Source organism: Mesoplodon mirus (assembly GCF_964341445.2).
Source record: "Mesoplodon mirus genome assembly, chromosome: 14".
NCBI lineage: Eukaryota > Metazoa > Chordata > Mammalia > Artiodactyla > Ziphiidae > Mesoplodon > Mesoplodon mirus.
Window position 1 is genome coordinate 12,901,501 of NC_138990.1, and position 20,145 is coordinate 12,921,645.

At 42.4% G+C, this 20,145-nt stretch overlaps 1 protein-coding gene across 1 annotated transcript in view; it reads right to left on the reverse strand.

Annotated features, from left to right (window-relative positions):
* The window catches only part of MERTK (MER proto-oncogene, tyrosine kinase), a 111,130-nt gene that overhangs the window by 30,299 nt on the left and 60,686 nt on the right, over window positions 1-20,145 (reverse strand). The window contains exons 8-9 of the mRNA XM_082642869.1: window positions 17,296-17,447; window positions 3,459-3,612 (exon numbers count right to left, since the gene is read on the reverse strand). Of these exons, the coding sequence (XP_082498995.1) occupies window positions 3,459-3,612; window positions 17,296-17,447 (306 nt within the window). The remainder of the gene's footprint in view (window positions 1-3,458; window positions 3,613-17,295; window positions 17,448-20,145) is intronic.

The following is a 20,145-nucleotide window of genomic DNA, read 5'->3' on the forward strand; positions in this document are numbered from 1 at the left end:
TGCGCTTTCAGTGTTGTAAAATACCTCTGTGAGTTCCTTTAATGCTGTGATGAGAAGGCAGAGATTTTGAGTTGCTGCTGAGGCATTTTCTTTTATTTTAAAAAATATTTATTTATTTATCTATTTACTTATTTGGCTGTGTCAGGTCTTAGTTGCGGCACGTGGGATCTTTTGTTGTGGCGCACGGGCTCTTTGTTGTGGTGTGCAGGCTTCTCTCTAGTTGTGGCGTGCACGGTCCAGAGTGCACGGCCTCAGTAGTTGCAGTGTGCGGGCCCTCTAGCTGTGGCGCGCAGGCTCACTTTCCCCTCGGCATGTGGGATTTTAGTTCCCCAACCAGGGATCGAACCCGCGTTCCCTGCATTGGAAGGCGGATTCTTAACCACTGGACCGCCAGGGAAGTCCCTGCTGAGGCACTGTACGGTATGACAACCCTGCTTACAACCCAGTATGACAATTCAGAGTCTGGGCATTTTGATAAGGATCTGAGCTTAGGAGTCCTTCTGCAAGTTCCTGCTTTGCTTTTCCGGGGGCACCTTTTAAAATAACCATTTAGAGTTGAGCCCCTGAAAAGTTAAGTACAGGCGTGTTCTACCCTCTCTCTACCGCCTGCTCTGACGTGGGATGAAGGACCACCCTTGCCCTGGCTCTCCCACCTCCTCACCGCACACCCACATCTGGGATCTGTCATAGATCTTGTGACTCTGCTTCCTTTGTGTGGGTGTATTGAAACTGCACAATCAAAATGACCCCAGAGTTTTCACTTCCCCAAAGTGGGAGCTCAGATGCTGAGGGAACTATCTGCCCACCCCATGTGGGTGGTGTGTGCTCCTCATTCAGTGGGCCATTATCTGCATATTCTCAATTCAGTACATCAGCTTCGGGGCCCCTGACACACATGTGAAGACTGTGGCCAGTGTAACTTCCTCTGGGACATCTTTCTCCTTTTCAGCACAACCAGTTCACTCATGTGGGTAAGTCCACCTTCACTGAGTTCCCTGCCTGCACATCTCATGGACCAAATGGCCGCAGCATCAACATGCCCACAGTCAACTATTTCTTTCGTAATTCCACCCACATTCAATTCAAATTCCACTTCCAACACTATCACTTTTTCTTTCTTCTCTACATTTTCATCTTTGTTCACCAGCTCCGTCTCTCAATTATCTGCTTTTGTGAAATGTCATGTGGGTTCGCCCCTGCGAGACAAGGAAGTAACACAGCTCTATGCCTGTTAGATGCACGTGAACTGAATAAGGAAAGCACGATGATCAACTACAGACTTTGAAAGAAGTGACCCAACTGGTCACAACCAAGATGCCCCTGTTATTTATGGAGTGATTTGTGCACTGAAGAGCTGGCGGTGAAGTTTATACAATTACTCACAGTTAATATATGCTGGCACCTTAAATTTGAACCATATTGTTGCGGAACAGGTATGATGTAACTAAACTGTGGTAACTGAAATGTATGCAGACAGGAACCATGCAAAACCAGGACTGCCAGAACAGTAAAGCTTTTCACAGTTTTGACAGTTTATTATGAATGAAGATGAAAGCTCTGTCATCTTAAACTCTTTTTTTTAAAAAATTGAAGAATAGGACTTCCCTGGCAGTCCAGTGGTTAAGACTCTGTGCTTCCTTCCACTGCAGAGGCCGTGGGTTCGATCCCTGGTCGGGGAACTAAGATCCTAGATCCCACGTGCCACAAGGTGCGGGGGAAAAAAAAAAAAAAGAAGTATAGTTGATTTACAATGTTGTGTTAGTTTCTGGTGTACAGCAGAGTGATTCAGTTATATGTGTGTGTGTGTGTGTGTGTATATATATATATATATATAATATATATTCTTTTTCATATTTTTTTCCATTATGGTTTGTTACAATATATTGAATATAGTTCCCTGTGCTACACAGTAGGACCTAATTGTTTATCCATTTTATACATACTAGTTTGTATTTGCTAATCCCAAACTCCTAATTTATCCCTCCCCCACCCCCTTTCCCCTTTGGTAACCATAAGTTTGTTTTCTATGTCTGTGTTAAACTCTGATTTTTTTTTTGTTTTGTTTTTTTGCGGTACGCGGGCCTCTCACTGTTGTGGTGTCTCCCGTTGCGGAGCACAGGCTCCGGACGCGCAGGCTCAGTGGCCATGGCTCATGGGCCCAGCCGCTCCGCGGCATGTGGGATCTTCCCAGACCGGGGCACGAACTCGTGTCCCCTGCATCGGCAGGTGGACTCTCAACCACTGCGCCACCAGGGAAGCCCTAAGCTCTGATTTTTAACCTGTGCCTCTAGAATCAGAATCTCACTGTCCCTGAATTTCTGACAGGTAGGCGCGCCTTGTGTCCCCAACACCAATTACTAATGTTCCATTGGGACTGGGCTTATGGGCTATAGGAGCTGTAATATGGGTCCAATTTGGCACTAAAAGGGAGAACATATTTGAGGGTCACTGGGACAGACATAGGGGGACTCAACGGTCTGTTCCCAAGTCCTGTCTGCTACGGCTGCAAAGGCTATATATTTGACAAGAACTTGTAAATGCACAAATCATACCCATATAGATGGCTGCGTAGAGTTTATGGTAGCAGTTCATTACCAAACAGCCTAGGGCAGGTCAGAGTCAGAACAAAAGCGGCTGCCCTGGTCTACAGAAGCAAACACAGCATCTGGGCCACTTGGGGCACCACGGCATCACCCTGCTTAAGGCCACTCCAACGACAAGCAGAAGCCAGCATGCAGGGGTGGGCATTTAGCTGAGCGAGCCCAGCGCTGTGTAAAGATGGCTTCTGTAGGAAATGCTTCTTGTTCTGTACCAGTCAATCACAAAGCATGTTACCTAAGGTTTGAATGACTAATAACAGAGCAACCTGCACCTCTTAAAGCAAACAAACAGTGCCAATTACAGAGAGCTGAGGATTAGCCACACTGCCTATCCAAAATTCAGTCATGTAGTTTGGATGCATTTAAACGAAATTCAATACTATATATAAAACAGCGAACTAATAAGGACCTACCGTACAGCGCAGGGAACTCTACTCAATACTCTGTAATGACCTATGTGGGAAAAGAATCTAAAAAAGAGTGGATAGATGTACATGTATAACTGACTGACCCTGCTGTACACCTGAAGCTCACACAACATTGTAAATCAATTAGACTCTAATAAATGTTAAAGGCAAAACCAAAAAACCTAAATTCATTAAGTCCAGTCAAATTCTGGGTTCTGAAAGGGATGAATCTTCCTAGGAAGTTATTATACCGCATAGTAATAGTAGTGGGAAGACGCAAGGGTATCGACAGCTCTGTGATCAACTATCAACTATCCTCATCACTGCGAAATTTCCTTTTGGTCTTTATGTTTCATTCTTAAACAAGCCGTCCATGCCACAGGCTACTCTCTGGCCACCTGTGTGTTGCCCGGATGGATGTTCCGTCAGCCAGTCGGGCACCAGCTCTCACCGTGTGCAGGGACAAATATTTTCACTGGGTCACTGAAGGGCCCGACTCCCCCTTTGGTGATGGCTGCAATCCTCACGGTGCACGAGGCGTTGTGGACTTGAACAGAAAGCTGAGCAAGACTGTCGTTCTGGCCGACCTCTTCTGACAGCTCTTTCTGGGGACAGAGAGGAAAGGAAAGGAAAGGAAACACTGAGGCACCAGGGGCCTTGTTGCCCGAGGGCAGTTCTTCCGAGGGAAGCTGCCCCACCCACATCCCAGGGGCAGCGGCTGTGTTTCCACAGCATCCCTTCCTCACTCAGGCCACAGCCAAGGGAGCCACTAGGCGGGCAGTGATGCAGGACAGGCTGGCAGCATCCTCAGGTCTTGGGGATCTGGGCCTACTAGGGTCGTGCGAACATGGTACTTAGAGGGGTCAGTGAAGAAACCTCTGGAAGAAAGGGAACATGTGGCAGATGCACCCGAAGGCAAGAGCAGGACTGTCTCCTCGACACCCCCGCCCTCAGAATCCCCCGAGAACACTGCCCAGGAGCTGCCCTGAACCTTGACATGGACCACCTGCCAGCTTCCTTGAACCAGCACAAGTGGGCTCGTGTTCCTTGCAATTCTAAGAGTTGTGACTACAGTCTACATTTAGAAGGGCACTGACACTTTTTCTTCCAGCGACAAACACACAGTGTGCTCCATTTTCAAAAATCTGGCTTTACTTATTCTGTTTTAAAGCCATTGCTGCACAACTTGACCCATTAAAACATGGGGGATGGGGGAGATTTTTGAAAAAATAACCAGGGGAAAAAATACTTTCCCCTTTGTTTCCAGACCTTGACTATCATGGTGTTCTCTGGCGTGGGAAACTAATTTTGCGTTTGGGATTGGCTTTTCAGATAGGAACCATAGGGTTGGTGAAGGCTGAAATGTAGCACTAGGAACATGTCTTCAATTCTGAATTATGGAGATATGTTTTCACAGAGAGATATTACACTTGGAACACAGATATCATGGATCAGCAATGGAGAGCAGGGGCCTGGTTTGGGTGGTAACTTCCTTCCCTGGTCACTCATGCTGGTCACCTCTCCCAGTGGTGCTGGGTGGAACCAGGTCAGCCCTTACGGAGAGGGCAGTCTCATCACTCATGACCAATGGGGGCACCTGGGTCAGCCACCTGGAGACTGTTTCTAATCTAAACAGGCAGTGACCATCAGGACCTAGAAACGTCCCCAGACAAGGGATGAAAGGGAAAACTATGGTCTTCATTTTTTTTTGTTTTTTTTTGTTTTTTTAACCCCATTGGACTCAGTGCCTAAAAGATTTGCCATAGATTTTTTGTTAATTAGGTAGACACATGAGTCATTTTTTTGGATATATCAAAGGCATTTTCTGTATGGCTAACCCAGTTTTGATTATGTGTTAGTTGGTCATTCTCTCTATAATGTGGGGAGGACAGAAAATCATCAAGTAGAGTAACTTCATTGTCAAAGCCTCACAGTCATGGAACCTGGACGGGCAGCTGAGAAGTACTGCATATACCCCACAGTTTAAAACCTAACAGCTCTTCAAAGTACAAAAGACTTCATGCCTGACAAGGAATATGGGGCCTGCTCCTGGTGTCATACATTTTGTCTGCAAAGATTCAAACGCAATACCTTGTTTATGAGAAAGACTATCTTAAAATAAGGGGACACACATAGTTTTGAAAGAATTCAATCCCAAGAAGAAGAGAAATCCTAACAAACCAAAATTATCCTTTTGGAAATGAACATAAAAGCAGTTGATAACACCTATTCCCATAGGGCCTATAACTCCCTATGAAACCCAGAGGAGTTACTTTTTAATTTCCACCTCCTACTCTTTGAGTTAATAAATGTAAGGAGTTAATCTGTGAAGTGCTTGAAACAGTGCCTGACCCAGAGCAAAGGTTACCCAAGAGTCACAAGGGCTACCATCACAGTTGGCATTATCCTGAATCTTTTTAAAATTTAATTAACTAATTAATTTTACAAATTTATTTATTTATTTTTGGCTGCATTGGGTCTTCGTTGCTGTGCGCGGGCCTTCTCTGGTTGCGGTGAGCGGGGGCTACTCTTCATTGCGGTGCGCGGGCTTCTCATTGCGGTGGCTTCTCTTATTGCGGAGCACGGGCTCTAGGTGCATGGGCTTCAGTAGTTGTGGCATGTGGGCTCAGTAGTTGTGGCTCACGGGCTCTAGAGCATAGGCTCAGTAGTTGCAGCGCATGGGCTTAGTGGCTCCGCGGCACATGGGACCTTTCCAGACCAGGGATCAAACCCATGTCTCCTGGTTAAGGTGGATTCTTAACCACTGCGCCACCAGGAAAGTTCTAACCTGAACCTTGAAGCATGGAAATGATGCCAGCCACGGCTCACTGGGAACCCATTTTGGAAATACATAAAAAATCATCCTACTTTAGGGGTGGAATTGTAATCAATGTTGAAGTAGTGATTAGAAAGATAAATGATAAACACTTAGTGGAGGTGTCCAATTTTCTCCAAGAATATCCTTAAATAGTAACCTCAAATTAAAACCTCAAATTTAAACATGATTCCCAATGTTAAAAATTGATGTAATTTATTTATACTGTTTTGATGCCAAATACGTAAAGAAAGGTGTGACCACATCCATATCCCCAAGTATTTTAGTTTTGATCTTGAAAGTTGGCAGAGATCCATCTAATTTCAGACAGCTGTAGGAGCCCCCCCGCTCACCCCCTGTGTGTTATCTCTCTTGCTCTCAGGGTGCAGACCGCCGAAGGAGGGGTCATCTCATTGGCACAATGTGGTCTGGCCACAGGACACAGGTCATGGGTCAGCTGCACATTTCTCATTTACTGAGCTTTCAATTTCACCAACACAGGCCCATATCTCTAAGAACTTAAAACCTAAAGGCATTGTCAGGTAATGAAATCAGTTTGACTACAACTTTACTTACATAGAAAACGTATGGACCTTTCCTGTTGGGGAAAGTAATAGCACATCTTTGGAAACACAGTTTCTTTTTTCTCATTGTGTGGCTTCAGTGTTGGTCAGGGCAACTGGATATCTGTTTTCACTTATCAAAAAGACCTTAATATCTCCAACTCTGTAAGAATTCACAACCCCATAATTTGTAACTGCAATTAAGAATATAGGTAATTCCCTGGCGGTCCAGTGGTTGGGACTCCGCACTTTCACTGCCGAGGGCCTGGGTTCAATCCCTGGTTGGGGAACTAAGATCCTGCAAGCCATGCAGCACAGCCAAAAAAGAAAAAAGAGTATGGCCCATTTCAAAATTACTAAGGGGGAGACTGGTTCAAGATGGCGGACTAGAAATAGGTGCACTCACTCCCTCTTGCAAGAGCACCAGAATCACAACTAACTGCTGAACAATCATCAACAGGAAGACACTGGAAGTCACCAAAAAAGACACCCCACATCCAAAGACAAAGAAGAAGCCATAATGAGATGGTAGCAGGGGCGCAATCACAATAAAATCAAATCCCATAACCGCTGGGTGAGTGACTCACAAACTGGAGAACGCTTATAGCACAGAAGTCCACCCACTGGAGTGAAGGTTCTGAGCCCCACATCAGGCTTCCCAACATGGGGGTCCGGCAACAGAGGGGGAATTCCTAGAGAATCAGACTTTGAAGGCCAGTGGGATTTGACTGCAGGACTTCGACAGGACTGGGTGAAACAGAGACTCCGCTCTTGGAGGGCACACAAAAGTGCACATCAGGACCCAGGGGGAAGGAGCAGTGACCCCATAGGAGACTGAACCAGACCTACCTGCTAGTGTTGGAGGGTCTCCTGCAGAGGCGGGGGGTGGCTGTGGCTCACCATGGGGACAAGGACACTGGCCGCGGAAGTTCTGGGAAGTACTCCTTGGCGTGAGCCCTCCCAGAGTCCGCCATTAGCCCCACCAAAGAGCCTGTAGCCTCCAGTGCTGGGTCACCTCAGGCCAAACAACCAACAGGGAGGGAACTCAGCCCCACCCATCAGCAGTCAAGCGGATTAAAGTTTTACTGAGCTCTGCCCACCAGAGCAACACCTAGCTATACCCACCACCAGTCCCTCCCATCAGGAAGCTTGCACAAGCCTCTTTGATAGCCTCACCCACCAGAGGGCAGACAGCAAAAGCAAGAAGAACTACAATCCTGCAGCCTGTGGAAGGAAAACCACATTCACAGAAAGATAGACAAAATGAAAAGGCAGAGGACTATGTACCAGATGAAGGAATAAGATAAAACCCCAGAAAAACAACTAAATGAAGTAGAGATAGGAAACCTTCCAGAAAAAGAATTCAAAATAATGATAGTGAAGATGATCCGGGACCTTGGAAAAGGGATGGAGGCAAAACTCGAGAAGATGCAAGAAATGTTTAACAAAGACATAGAAGAATTAAAGAACAAACACCTAGAAGAATTAAAGAACAAACAAACAGAGATGAATAGTACAATAACTGAAATGAAAAATACACTAGAAGGAATCAGTAGCAGAATAACTGAGGCAGAAGAACGGATAAGTGACCTGGAAGACAGAATGGTGGAATTCACTGCTGTGGAACAGAATAAAGAAAAAGAATGAAAAGAAATGAAGACAGCCTGAGAGACCTCTGGGACAACATTAAACACACCAACATTCACATTATAGGGGTCCCAGAAGGAGAAGAGACAGAAAAAATATTTGAAGAGATTATAGTTGAAAACTTCCTTAACACAGGAAAGGAAACAGCCACCCAAGTCTAGGAAGCACAGAGAGTCCCAGGCAGGACAAACCCAAACAGAAACAAAATGAGACACACAGTAATCAAACTGACAAAAATTAAAGACAAAGAAAAAATATTAAAAGTAACAAGGGAAAAAGGACAAATAACATACAAGGGAACTCCCATAATGTTAACAGCTGATTTCTCAGCAGAAAGTCAACAAGCCAGAAGGGAGTGGCACGATATATTTAAAGTGATGAAAGGGAAGAACCTACAACCAAGATTACTCTACCAGGCAAGGATGTCATTCAGATTTGACGGAGAAATCAAAAGCTTTACAGACAAGCAAAAGCTAAGAGAATTCAGCACCACCAAACCAGCTCTACAACAAATGCTAAAGGAACTTCTCTAAGTGGGAAACACAAGAGAAGAAAAGGACCTACAAAAAGCAAACCCAAAACAATTAAGAAAATAGTAATAGGAACATACATATCGATAATTACCTTATATGTGAATGGATTAAATACTCCAACAAAACATACAGGCTTGTTGAATGGATACAAAAACAAGACCCACATACATGCTGTCTACACAAGACCCACTTCAGACCTAGGCACACATACAGACTGAAAGTGAGGGGATGATGAAAGATATTCCATGCAAATGGAAATCAAAGGAAAGCTGGAGTAGCAATACTCATATCAAATAAAATAGACTTTAAAATAAAGAATGTTACAAGAGACAAGGAAGTGGTTTCCCTGGTGGTGCAGTGGTTAAGAATCTGCCTGCCAATGCAGGGGACACAGGTTCGAGCCCTGGTCCAGGAAGATCCCACAAGCCACGGAGCAACAAAGCCCGTGCGCCACAACTACTGAGCCTGCACTCTACAGCCCGTGAGCCACAACTACTGAAGCCCGCATACCCAGAGTCTATGCTCCGCAACAAGAGAAGCCAGTGCAATGAGAAGCCTGTGCACCGCAACAAAGAGTAGCCCCTGCTCGCCACAATTAGAGAAAGCCCGTGCGCTGCAATGAAGACCCAATGCAGCCAAAAATAAAATAAATAAATTAAAAAAAATTAAAAGACAAGGAAGGACACTACATAAAGATCAAGGGATCAATCCTATAATATGTAACAATTATAAATATATATGTACCCAACATAGGAGCACCTCAATACATAAGGCAAATGCCAACAGCTATAAAAGAGGAAATCAACAGTAACACAATAATAGTGGGGGACTTTAACACCTCATTTACACCAATGGACAGATCATCTAGAGAGAAAATTAGTAAGGAAACACAAGCTTTAAATGATACAGTAGACCAGAGAGATTTAATTGATATTTATAGGACATTCCAAAAGCAGATTACACTTTCTTCTCAAGTGCACATGGAACATTCTCTAGGATAGATCACATCCTGGGCCACAAATCAAGCCTAGGTAAATTTAAGAAAATTGAAATCACATCAAGCATCTTTTCTGACCACAATGCTATGAGATTAGAAATCAATTACAGGGGAAAAAAATGTAAAAAACAAACACGTGGAGGCTAAACAATATGTTACTAACTAACCAAGAGATCACTGAAGAAATCAATGACCACGATGATCCAAAACCTATGGGATGCAGCAAAAGCAGTTCTAACAGGGAAGTTTATAGCAATACAAGCCTACCTCAAGAAACAAGAAATATCACAAATAAACAATCTAAGCTTACACCTAAAGGAATTAGAGGAAGAAGAACAAACAAAACCCAAAGTTAGCAGAAGGTAAGAAATCATAAAGATCAGAGGAGAAATAAATGAAATAGAAACAAAGAAAACAGTAGCAAAGATCAATAAAACTAAGAGCTGATTCTTTGAGGAGATAAACAAAATTGAAAAACCTTTTGCCAGACTCATCACGAAAAAGAGGGAGAAGACTCAAGTCAATAAAATTAGAAATGAAAAAGGAGAAGTTACAACAGACACCGCAGAAATACAAAGCATCCTAAGAGACTACTACAAGCAACACTCTGCCAATAAAATGGACAACCTGGAAGAAATGGACAAATTCTTAGAAAGGTATAACTTTCCAAGACTGAACCAGGAAGAAATAGAACATATGAACAGACCAATCACAAGTAATTAAATTGAAACTGTGATTAAAAATCTCCCAACAAACAAAAGTCCAGGACCAGATGGCTTCACAGGTAAATTCTACCAAACATTCAGAGAAGAGCTAACACACATTCTTCTCAAGCTCTTCCAAAAAGTTTCAGAGGAAGGAACACTCCCAAACTCATTCTACAAGGCCACCATCACCCTGATACCAAAAGCAGACAAAGATACCACAAAAAAAAGAAAATTACAGACCAATAACACTGATGAATATAGACGCAAAAATCCTCAACCAAATACTAGCAAACAGAATCCAACAACACATTAAAAGGATCATACACCATGATCAAGTGGGATTTATCCTAGGGATTCAAGGATTCTTCAATATACACAAAGCAATCAATGTGATAAACCATATTAACAAATTGAAGAATAAAAACCGTATGATCATCTCAACAGATGCAGAAAAAGCTTTTGACAAAATTCAACACCCATTTATGATAAAAACTCTCCAGAAAGTGGGTATAGAGGGAACCTACCTCAACATAATAAAGGCCATATACAACAAACCCACAGCAAACATCATTCTCAATGGTGAAAAACTGAAAGCATTTCCTCTAAGATCAAGACAAGGATGTCCACTCTCGCCACTATTATTCAATATAGTTTTGGAAGTCCTAGCCATGGCAATCAGAGAAGAAAAAGAAATAAAAGGAATACAAATTGGAAAAGAAGAAGTAAACCTGTCACTGTTTGCAGATGACACGATACTATACATAGATGATCCTAAAGATGCCACCAGAAAACTACTAGAGCTAATGAATGAATTTGGTAAAGTTGCAGGATACAAAATTAATGCACAGAATTCTCTTGCATTCCTCTACACTAACAACAAAAGATCAGAAAGAGAAATTAAGGAAAAAATCTCCTTCACCATTGCAACAAAAAGAATAAAATACCTAGGAATAAACCTACCTAAGGAGGTAAAAGACCTGTACTCGGGAAACTATAAGACACTGATGAAAGAAATCAGAGATGACACAAACAGATGGAGAGATATACCATGTTCTGGATTGGAAGAATCAATATTGTGAAGATGACTATACTACCCAAAGCAATCTACAGATTCAATGCAATCCCTATTAAATTACCAATGGCATTTTTTACAGAACTAGAACAAAAGGTCTTAAAATTTGTATGGAGACACAAAAGACCCCAAATAGCCAAAGCGATCTTGAGAGAAAAAAACAGAGCTGGAGTAATCAGACTCCCTGACTGCAGACTATACTACAAAGCTATAGTAATCAAGACACTATGGTACTGGCACAAAAACATAAATATAGATCAATGGAACAGGATAAAAAGCCCAAAGATAAACCCATGCACCTCTGGTCAACTAATCTATGACAAAGGAGGCAAGGATACACAATGGAGAAAAGACAGTCTCTTCAATAAGTGATGCTGGGAAAACTGGACAGCTACATGTAAAAGAATGAAATTAGAACACTCCCTAACACCATACACACAAAAAAACTCAAAGTAGATTAAAGACCTAAATGTAAGACCGGACACTACAAAACTCTTAGAGGAAAACATAGGAAGATCACTCTTTGACATAAATCACAGCAAGATCTCTTTTGACCCACCTCCCAGAGTAATGGAAATAAAAACAAAAATAAACAAATGGGACCTAATGAAACTTAAAATCTTTTGCACAGCAAAGGAAACTATAAACAAGATGAAAAGATAACCCTCAGAATGGGAGAAAATATTTGCAAACGAATCAAGGGACAAAGGATTAATCTCCAAAATATAACAGCTCATGCAGCTCAATGTTAAAAAAAGAAACAACCCAATCTAAAAATGTGCAGAAGAGCTAAATAGACATTTCTCCAAAGAAGACATACAGATGGCCAAGAGGCACATGAAAAGCTGCTCAACATCACTAATTATTAGAGAAATGCAAATCAAAACTACAATGAGGTATCACCTCACACTGCTTGGAATGGGCATCTTCAGAAAATCTACAAACAGTAAATGTTGGAGAGGGTGTGGAGAAAAGGGAACCCTCTTGCACTGTTGGTGGGAATGCAAATTGATACAGCCACCATGGAGAACAGTATGGAGGTTCCTTAAAAAACTAAAAATAGAATTACCATATGACCCAGCAATTCCCCTACTGGGCATATACCCAGAGACAACCATAATTCAAAAAGACACATGCACCCCAATGTTCACTGCAGCACTATTTACAATAGCCAGGTCATGGAAGTGACCTAAATGCCCATCGACAGACGAATGGATAAAGAAGATGTGCTACATATATACAATGGAATATTACTCAGCCATGAAATGGAATGAAATTGGGTCCATTGTAGAGATGTGGTTGGACCTAGAGAGTGTCATACAGAGTGAAGTAAGTCAGAAAGAGAAAAACAAATATCGTATATTAACACATATATGTGGAATCAAGAAAAATGGTACAGATGTACCGGTTTGCAGGGCAGAAATAGAGACGCAGATGTAGAGGACAAACGTATGGACACCAAGCGGGGGAAAGCGGGGGTGGGGGGTGGTGTGATGAATTGGGAGATTGGGATTGACATTTACACTAATATGTATAAAATAGATACTTAATAAGAATCTGCTGTATTAAAAAAATAAAATAAAATCCAAAAATAAATAAATAAATCAAATTACTTAGGCTAAAAAAAAAAAAAAAAAAAGAAGAATATGGCCCATTTTATTACCTCAAAGAAAAGTAACCTTCAATAGGGAAAGAGCTACCCAATGCGACAACAAACTTGTTCAAAAGGGCTTCAAATGCACAATCATCAGTGTAAAACCCTCACATCTTACTCTTGAAACCTGTCCTGTTTTCACTTCTTTCTGCTAAGAGGCCGTGCTGTGGAATTTGAACAAGAGACACTGTACTGTGAAGAAAGCCAAGGGCATCTGGAGAAGAGTAGTGGGGTTCTGAAAAGCGTTGGCTTTGGAGTCAGTCAGACCTGGGTTCTTATTTCAGTGCTGCAATTCTAAGCTGTGTGACTCTGGGTAGGTTACTCAATGTTTCTGAGTTTCAGTTTCCTCAAATGAAAATTGAGAAAATAGTATCTTTCTCACAGCGTTTTTGTAAGGGTTAAACGAGGCCTTTTATGTAAAACACTTGGCACAGGGTCTGTAAGTAATCAACACTGTAAGTAGCTGATGATGGTTATTATTATTCCTACATTCCTATAGCACCTGTAAGGTGCTGTATTTTGATCTTGTTTCCCTGTAACTGTAAGGCTGTAGGATAGAACTGACCAAGTAGTATCTTTCAAGTCTTGGTGCACTAGAGAAAATAATCAAGGCTGTCTAGTTCCCACACCAAGAATTTTATTTGACCCATTCATGGAGTTGCTCTTCACTGTAGCTTTCTCGTCCAGGCAAAAGGTACCATCCTTGATGGATCCTTGGGTTTCAGAAATGTTTCAGACCCCTGTCTGGCCTGTCTCACAAGAACCTCACCTGTTCTTTTTACCTTAAAATGACACTAGCTCGCATGCTCTGCCCTCCTGTGACAGTGAGAAATGAGGAAAGGGAAGAGGCAGTGGACACATCTACCCTCCAGGCATGCAGCTTGCTAGCAGGCAGGGGTCTGGGCCCAAGGAAGGAAGCCTTGAGTGCACTGTGGCTTCCCTGTGTCTTTAAAGAAACTGGTTCTACATGTCATGTCTCTTGGCCCATCATAATCAGCTATGAAACTTCCTTCTGATCAAAGATCTCCACCCTTTCCAAACACAGTTAAACCAGCATTAGAGCCCCAATCCCAAAACAATGAGCTCTACAAGAATGACACGTATAAAAATGAGTCTCTGTCTAAGGTTCGGGCAAATCTCGGTCAAAGGTAAACAGATTTATTTATTGCAGAACACTGGAGAACCTTGAACTTGCCAGTATACACTGTGAGTCTTCCAGAAGGGGGTATAATACGCAGTATTTTATAAACTTATCTGCTTACTGAATTCTCACAGGTCTACTGACACTTTATGGGAATGGGACAAGAAATACCAGTCCACACTCATCAAAAGACTGTACCATTCAGAGAGAGAAATTCTCCTGTTGGTTTAGATGTCGGTCAGGTCCATACATCAAGTTCATAGTGCTATAAATGCCTACAAAGCAAGTTTAACGTCCTGTGTTCAGGTGGTACAAAGATGAGCAAGGCACAGCTCCAATTTCAAGGAGAACAGATTTTACTGGATCCTGACCTTTGTATTTTAAGCTTTGAATTGGAAGGCAAGGGGTAGCAAGAAAAAGAGAGCAAAAACACTGATGACTCATCAAGATACAGTAAATGTCCGTACAGTAAATACCAGGAGTTTCTTAGTCTGAAAGTGACACAATAGTTGTAGGATACTGAAGGTACAAATTTTGAACACTAAATTTCCAGCAAACTGTAATAACCCACCCAAAGACTACTTCAAGAATATTCTGAAATTCCATACAAAAAAACCTTCCCTTATTAGAGTAATAAATAAGAATATCTTCCAAAAATATCCAATTTCATCACCTTACATAAAGAAGATGTAGTCTTAGTAACAGTTTTCTTTCTTTTTAAAAAACATTTATTTTATTTTTATTTATTTGGCTGCACTGGGTCTTAGTTGCTGTGTGCGGGATCTAGTTCCCTGACCAGGGATCAAACCCAGGCCCCCTGCATTGGGAGCATGGAGTCTTAACTGCTGGACCACCAGGGAAGTCCCTAGTAACAGTTTTTTTGTTTGTTTGTTTGTTTGTTTTTGCGGTACGCGGGCCTCTCACTGCTGTGGCCCCTCCCGTCGCGGAGCACAGACTCCGGACGCGCAGGCCCAGCGTCCATGGCCCACGGGCCCAGCCGCTCCACGGCATGTGGGATCTTCCCGGACTGGGGCACGAACCCGCGTCCCCTGCGTCGGCAGGCGGACTCTCAACCACTGCGCCACCAGGGAAGCCCCCTAGTAACAGTTTTAAAATGAAAATGAAAGGACGATTTCGAGAGGAAGTTGTGTCTAACTCTTGCCCTTCGGAAGAGAAGGGAGTTTAGGGGACCGAAGTGCTGGGTACAGAGGTCATTTCAAGCTTCACTTTGGAAGGGGGTTTTAGGCCCCTCCCGGGCTGAGCTTCTCTTCAGTGTTCTTATTTGTCTCCAGCTGCGGCTGGTGAGCTGGAGCTGCCTCAGAGAATGTTACCCAAAGTAAAGTGAGCCACTAAGTCTTCTGTTGTCACGAGACTGTCGTGATGCACAGAGGACACATGAGTACAATGCCAATGACCTTCCTGCTGGGATGAGCTAGCGTCTCCAAGGAGGTGATGACTGGAGAGGTCACAGCCCTAAATGTGGCAGTATTGTCCTCACTACAGAGGGGAGCATTCTGAACAAAGGGCAGAGGGAATGCAAGGCTGGGTGTTAATGGCACTTGTGTGTTACGCTCCTTGGCCACGTCATGTCCTTTGTAAGTAAGGCTTTCATCACTCCTGTCCTTCAGCACGCCTCTGCTGCAGGGGTCCCCCCTGAAGAAGTATCTTTCACCCCCACCAGGGGAGAAGGAGAAAGGATGACCTGCAGCTCTTTAAAGAAACTGGTTTGTTCCTACATCACTCAAGTGTCTGCTGAGAATCACTATCTTCCGCCAACCAAAGTTCCTACTGAATCAGAAAGCAATCACTGGACCCTTATGTATCTCTACTAAGAATATAGTATTGTAAGCAGGAGCCATCCTCTAAGAGAGGCCTTTGATTCCCCTGACTCGAGAGTGTGCAAATGTGATCAACAGGCCCCTTGCACAAATGCTCTGAGACAAAAGACCAGGAGGTGAGAGACTTCTTATCTCATAGCTGCAACTCTCTTAAGCAGGGTTTTGACTGGTACAAATAGCATCCTTTTATATCTACTATGAGGCAGAACAAACCATGGATTTCTAAGCTCTCTTCCTTTTCCATCACTACTGCTTCCGACAGTCTGCTTCCTGATAGGTAAACTGAGGCAGGAAAAGAAAAAAAAATTCAAATTGTTCTTTTGGAAGACAGCAGTTTTGGTAAAAGCTGGGTGATACGAGGTTAAAAGTGACCGACACAAAGCCTGGACATCATGGGTCAGTGCAGCTGTTCACCCCTTTCCTCTCTCGTGCCAAGAAATTGTAACTTTCCTGAGATTCTCCCTACAGATGCCATGAGGATGCTGAAGTCTGACCTATCACCAGGGTTAGATCCATGAGGACTGTAACAACACAAAAGAAGCATGCTTTCCGCAATGGCGGTAAAGAAGAGACAGTCGTGAGGATAGAGCCAGTGCGTCTGCTCTTCTACAGATCCTCTGTGTCATGAAAAGTCAGTGTCACCTCAACCCTCTTCCTTTCTCAAGTGGGAAAGGGGCCTGTCTGGGAGCTGCCCACCTAACCACAGTCAGCTGTCCCCCTCACCACTTCTGTCTTGGGTCCGATGTTCCCACCATCTTTAGACCTCTCGGCAATCAAAATCAGATGGCCCTCTGGGCTTGACTGGAGTCACATCTAACAAAGCTGTGCTATACAGTACATCCTACAGGGCTGTGCCAATCCACCTGCTGGCCTGCTCGACCCTCTCCTTCGGGGTCTAGTTTCTGTTGCCATCCGCTATGAGGCTGGGGGTCTTCCCTGACAATCATCTTCTGGAATTTCCAAGAGGTTATGAATTGCAGGACTGCTAAGCCCGGTAAACCCTCTGAGTAGTTCACACTGCCTTCCTCAAAGAGCCTAAGTTCCCTGAAGGCAAGAATCAGGGGACAACAGAGGATGAGCTCTATTCACATTAACTAATGAAATAAATGAAGAGTGAGCAAGGAAAGCCCCAAAGATTTCCTGGAATTCTGTAACTTTTCAGGCACTTCTAATTTTTACTACATTGTTTATCTCCCACTGAAAGGTGCCTTGCCTAACCCAATAATATCAGGCCTTTTCACGACAAAAGGAAAGCTCCTAAAGCAGTATTAAATCAGCAAATCCAAGAAGACAAGTGCACTCTGTTGAAGTTCAGACTTACAGACGTCTCTGCATTCTGCCACACGTGAGAGATCCGGTAGCCCACCAGTTCCCCATCCTGCCGCTTAATTGGAGGCTTGATCCATTTGACATCCACCTTGTTGCTAGACTCATTCAGAAACATAGTGACATTCAGAGGCGCTACTGACGGGGCTACAAAAGAGAAAGGAGAGAAGGATGAGGAAGTACGAAGAAAGGCACATAGTGGGTCATTCTCTTCTTGGTTTCTGTATGTTTGGTGTTTTAATTTTCTATGAAAAGCACTCAAATGAGACTGAGATTAATAGTGGACTTTCATACATTTCTATGAAGATTTATTAAGATATTATATGTAAGTGCTGAGCACAGTGTCTAGTTCATTGTAGGCACTCAGAAAATGTTAGTTCTTCTCATTTTCCAACGCTTCCTTCATGATAAAATCTCTTCGATGTCACATTTAAAAAAAAATAGTGGACTTTCACCTTCTTTTCAATCGAGGACCATTAAGATATCATGAGTTTAACAAAGTAAGCTTTGTGTCTAAGATTCCAAACAAAATGATCCCTGCATTTCCTCAAGATGTTTAGGGACAGGCTGGTAAGCAAAGCAGTCCGAGCAAGAAATAGGAAATGCAGAAATAGGTTTTGTCTTGTTGCGTATAATCTTTGCTCTTTTTAGGCTCTGTGAGCTCTGAAATATATTTTTGGGTTACTTTAGTGTGTTTGACAAGACAGCTGGATATTTCTATCAAACAAATGACTTTCATAGTGCAACCATCTTTGTAAGAACCACTCAAATAAAATTCTCTTAAAAAGGCCACACACACACACAAAAAGTAAGTGCTATGGACCTAGAGATGATCATACTAAGTGAAGTCAGACAGAGAAAGACAAATATAATATGATATCACTTATATGTGGAATCTTAAAAAATGATACAAATGAACTTATTTATAAAACAGAAACAGACTCACAGACAGAAAACAGACATATGGTTACCAAAGAGGAAAGAAGCGGGGAGGGATAAATTAAGAGTTTGGGATTAACAGATACAACCTACTATATGTAATATAGATAAACAACAAGGACCTACTGTATAGCACAGGGAACTATATTCAATATCTTGTAATAAACTATAATGGAAAAGAATCTGAAGAAGAATATATAACTGAATCACTTTGCTGTACACCTGAAACTAACACAACATTGTAAATCAACTCTACTTCAATAAAAGTTTTTTTTAAAAAGTAAGCCCTTTCCAAACTAAAACAACAAAGAAGTGGAAGACAGGGAAGGAGGTAGGTAGAGCTCATGGACTCCTCTTGGGGAAGCAAAACACACACAACTCCAAGAGGATTCTCCAGTAGACACCTGTGCAGCAATAGGTCAAGAAGGCCAGCTGGGGATCAGTTCTATGTCATTTGAGCTGTACAAGGCAGGGAACACTGCTGATCTCAGAAGGAAGCCACGTTTTAAAGTCCAGAGCCAGGTTACTAATGATCTGAACAGAGCTAGTCAGTGAATAAATTTAAATATGTGTGTGTGTGTGTGTGTGTGTGTGTGTGTGTGTGTGTGTGTGTGTAAGACACCTCATGAATGAAGATCAGAGGGTCAAATACTATTTGCTGGGTTAGGTGACAAACTGTAGAATTTAGCACTGGTTTTCACTTTCTGGTTTATAGTAAATTCTACACAAGCCACATAACCACTTTATGTCAAAATGTCTATATACAAGGATAATAAAAGTTAATGCACTTTTTAGAAAGAGTATGTATGTGGGTACAGTATGTGTACAAAGTAATTTGGGAAACAAGTCAAGATCACAACTACATTCTTTTTTGGGAGGGAAGAACTTGACTGTAGCTATTAAAACTGAAAAAAATATGCCTCTTGACCAATATTTTCTTTCCATGAATTTAATCTAGAAAAATTCTCCTGTAGGTAGTGTTATAGTCATTGAAGCATAATAGTGACAGAAAGGAATAAATGTAATGTTCAGTCAGTAATTACGATATAATAAATTCTGATAATTTTCCAATGGAATACTCACTACCCCACACTGAAAAGAATTTGTGAGACCATGTAAATTGATATGAAAGAATATCTAATGGTGGGGGGGGGGTGAATAAAACTGCCAAAAAGTACGTATCAATGATCCATTTTAGAAATTAAAAAATAAGTATTTTACACATAGGAAGAGTAAATATGCAATAATATACACCAAACTGTTGTTGTGTTTGTATTTAGGGGAGATTAAATTGTATATTTCTGATATATCTGAAAGGGAAACAAAAGGGCACTATAACCTCTTTGTCTCTGCTGATTCCAGGAGCAGTAATAATGAAGTTAGAGCAAATTTCAGCTTAGGAAATATATAGCTAAAGCTGTACCTATAAAACGAGTCACACAGTAGAATTTACAGGGAAACATGGCTGACTCAACATGTCTTTCTGTCTACTCCCTCCTAAAACCCCTCTAGGATGACAATAAGAAATTTGAAACAGTATAAACTCACAGGGTACAGAGTAGTCAAGAGTGGAAGAGAAATGCCAACATACATAGGAAAGCTGAACAGCAGAGTAAGAAGGTGTAATTAACACAGTAAACTGATTCTCCCCAAAGAACCACAGAGAGGCTCAGAAGCGGAGGGCCAAGGGACCAGAGTGGGGACTAAAACTGGAAGATTGAAAGTCTGATCAGGAAGTAGCCCTCGAGATCCTTCTAACCTATTCCCACACACAGCTGGCAGGTATCCCTCAAAGTCCCACAGGAGACAGGATGCTTTCTTCTCTGAACTGAAAAGCTACTGGACTTGGGGCACCAGTAGAATGGAGGCATGATGAGGGGCTGACAACTAGGGAAATAAGTGGAAG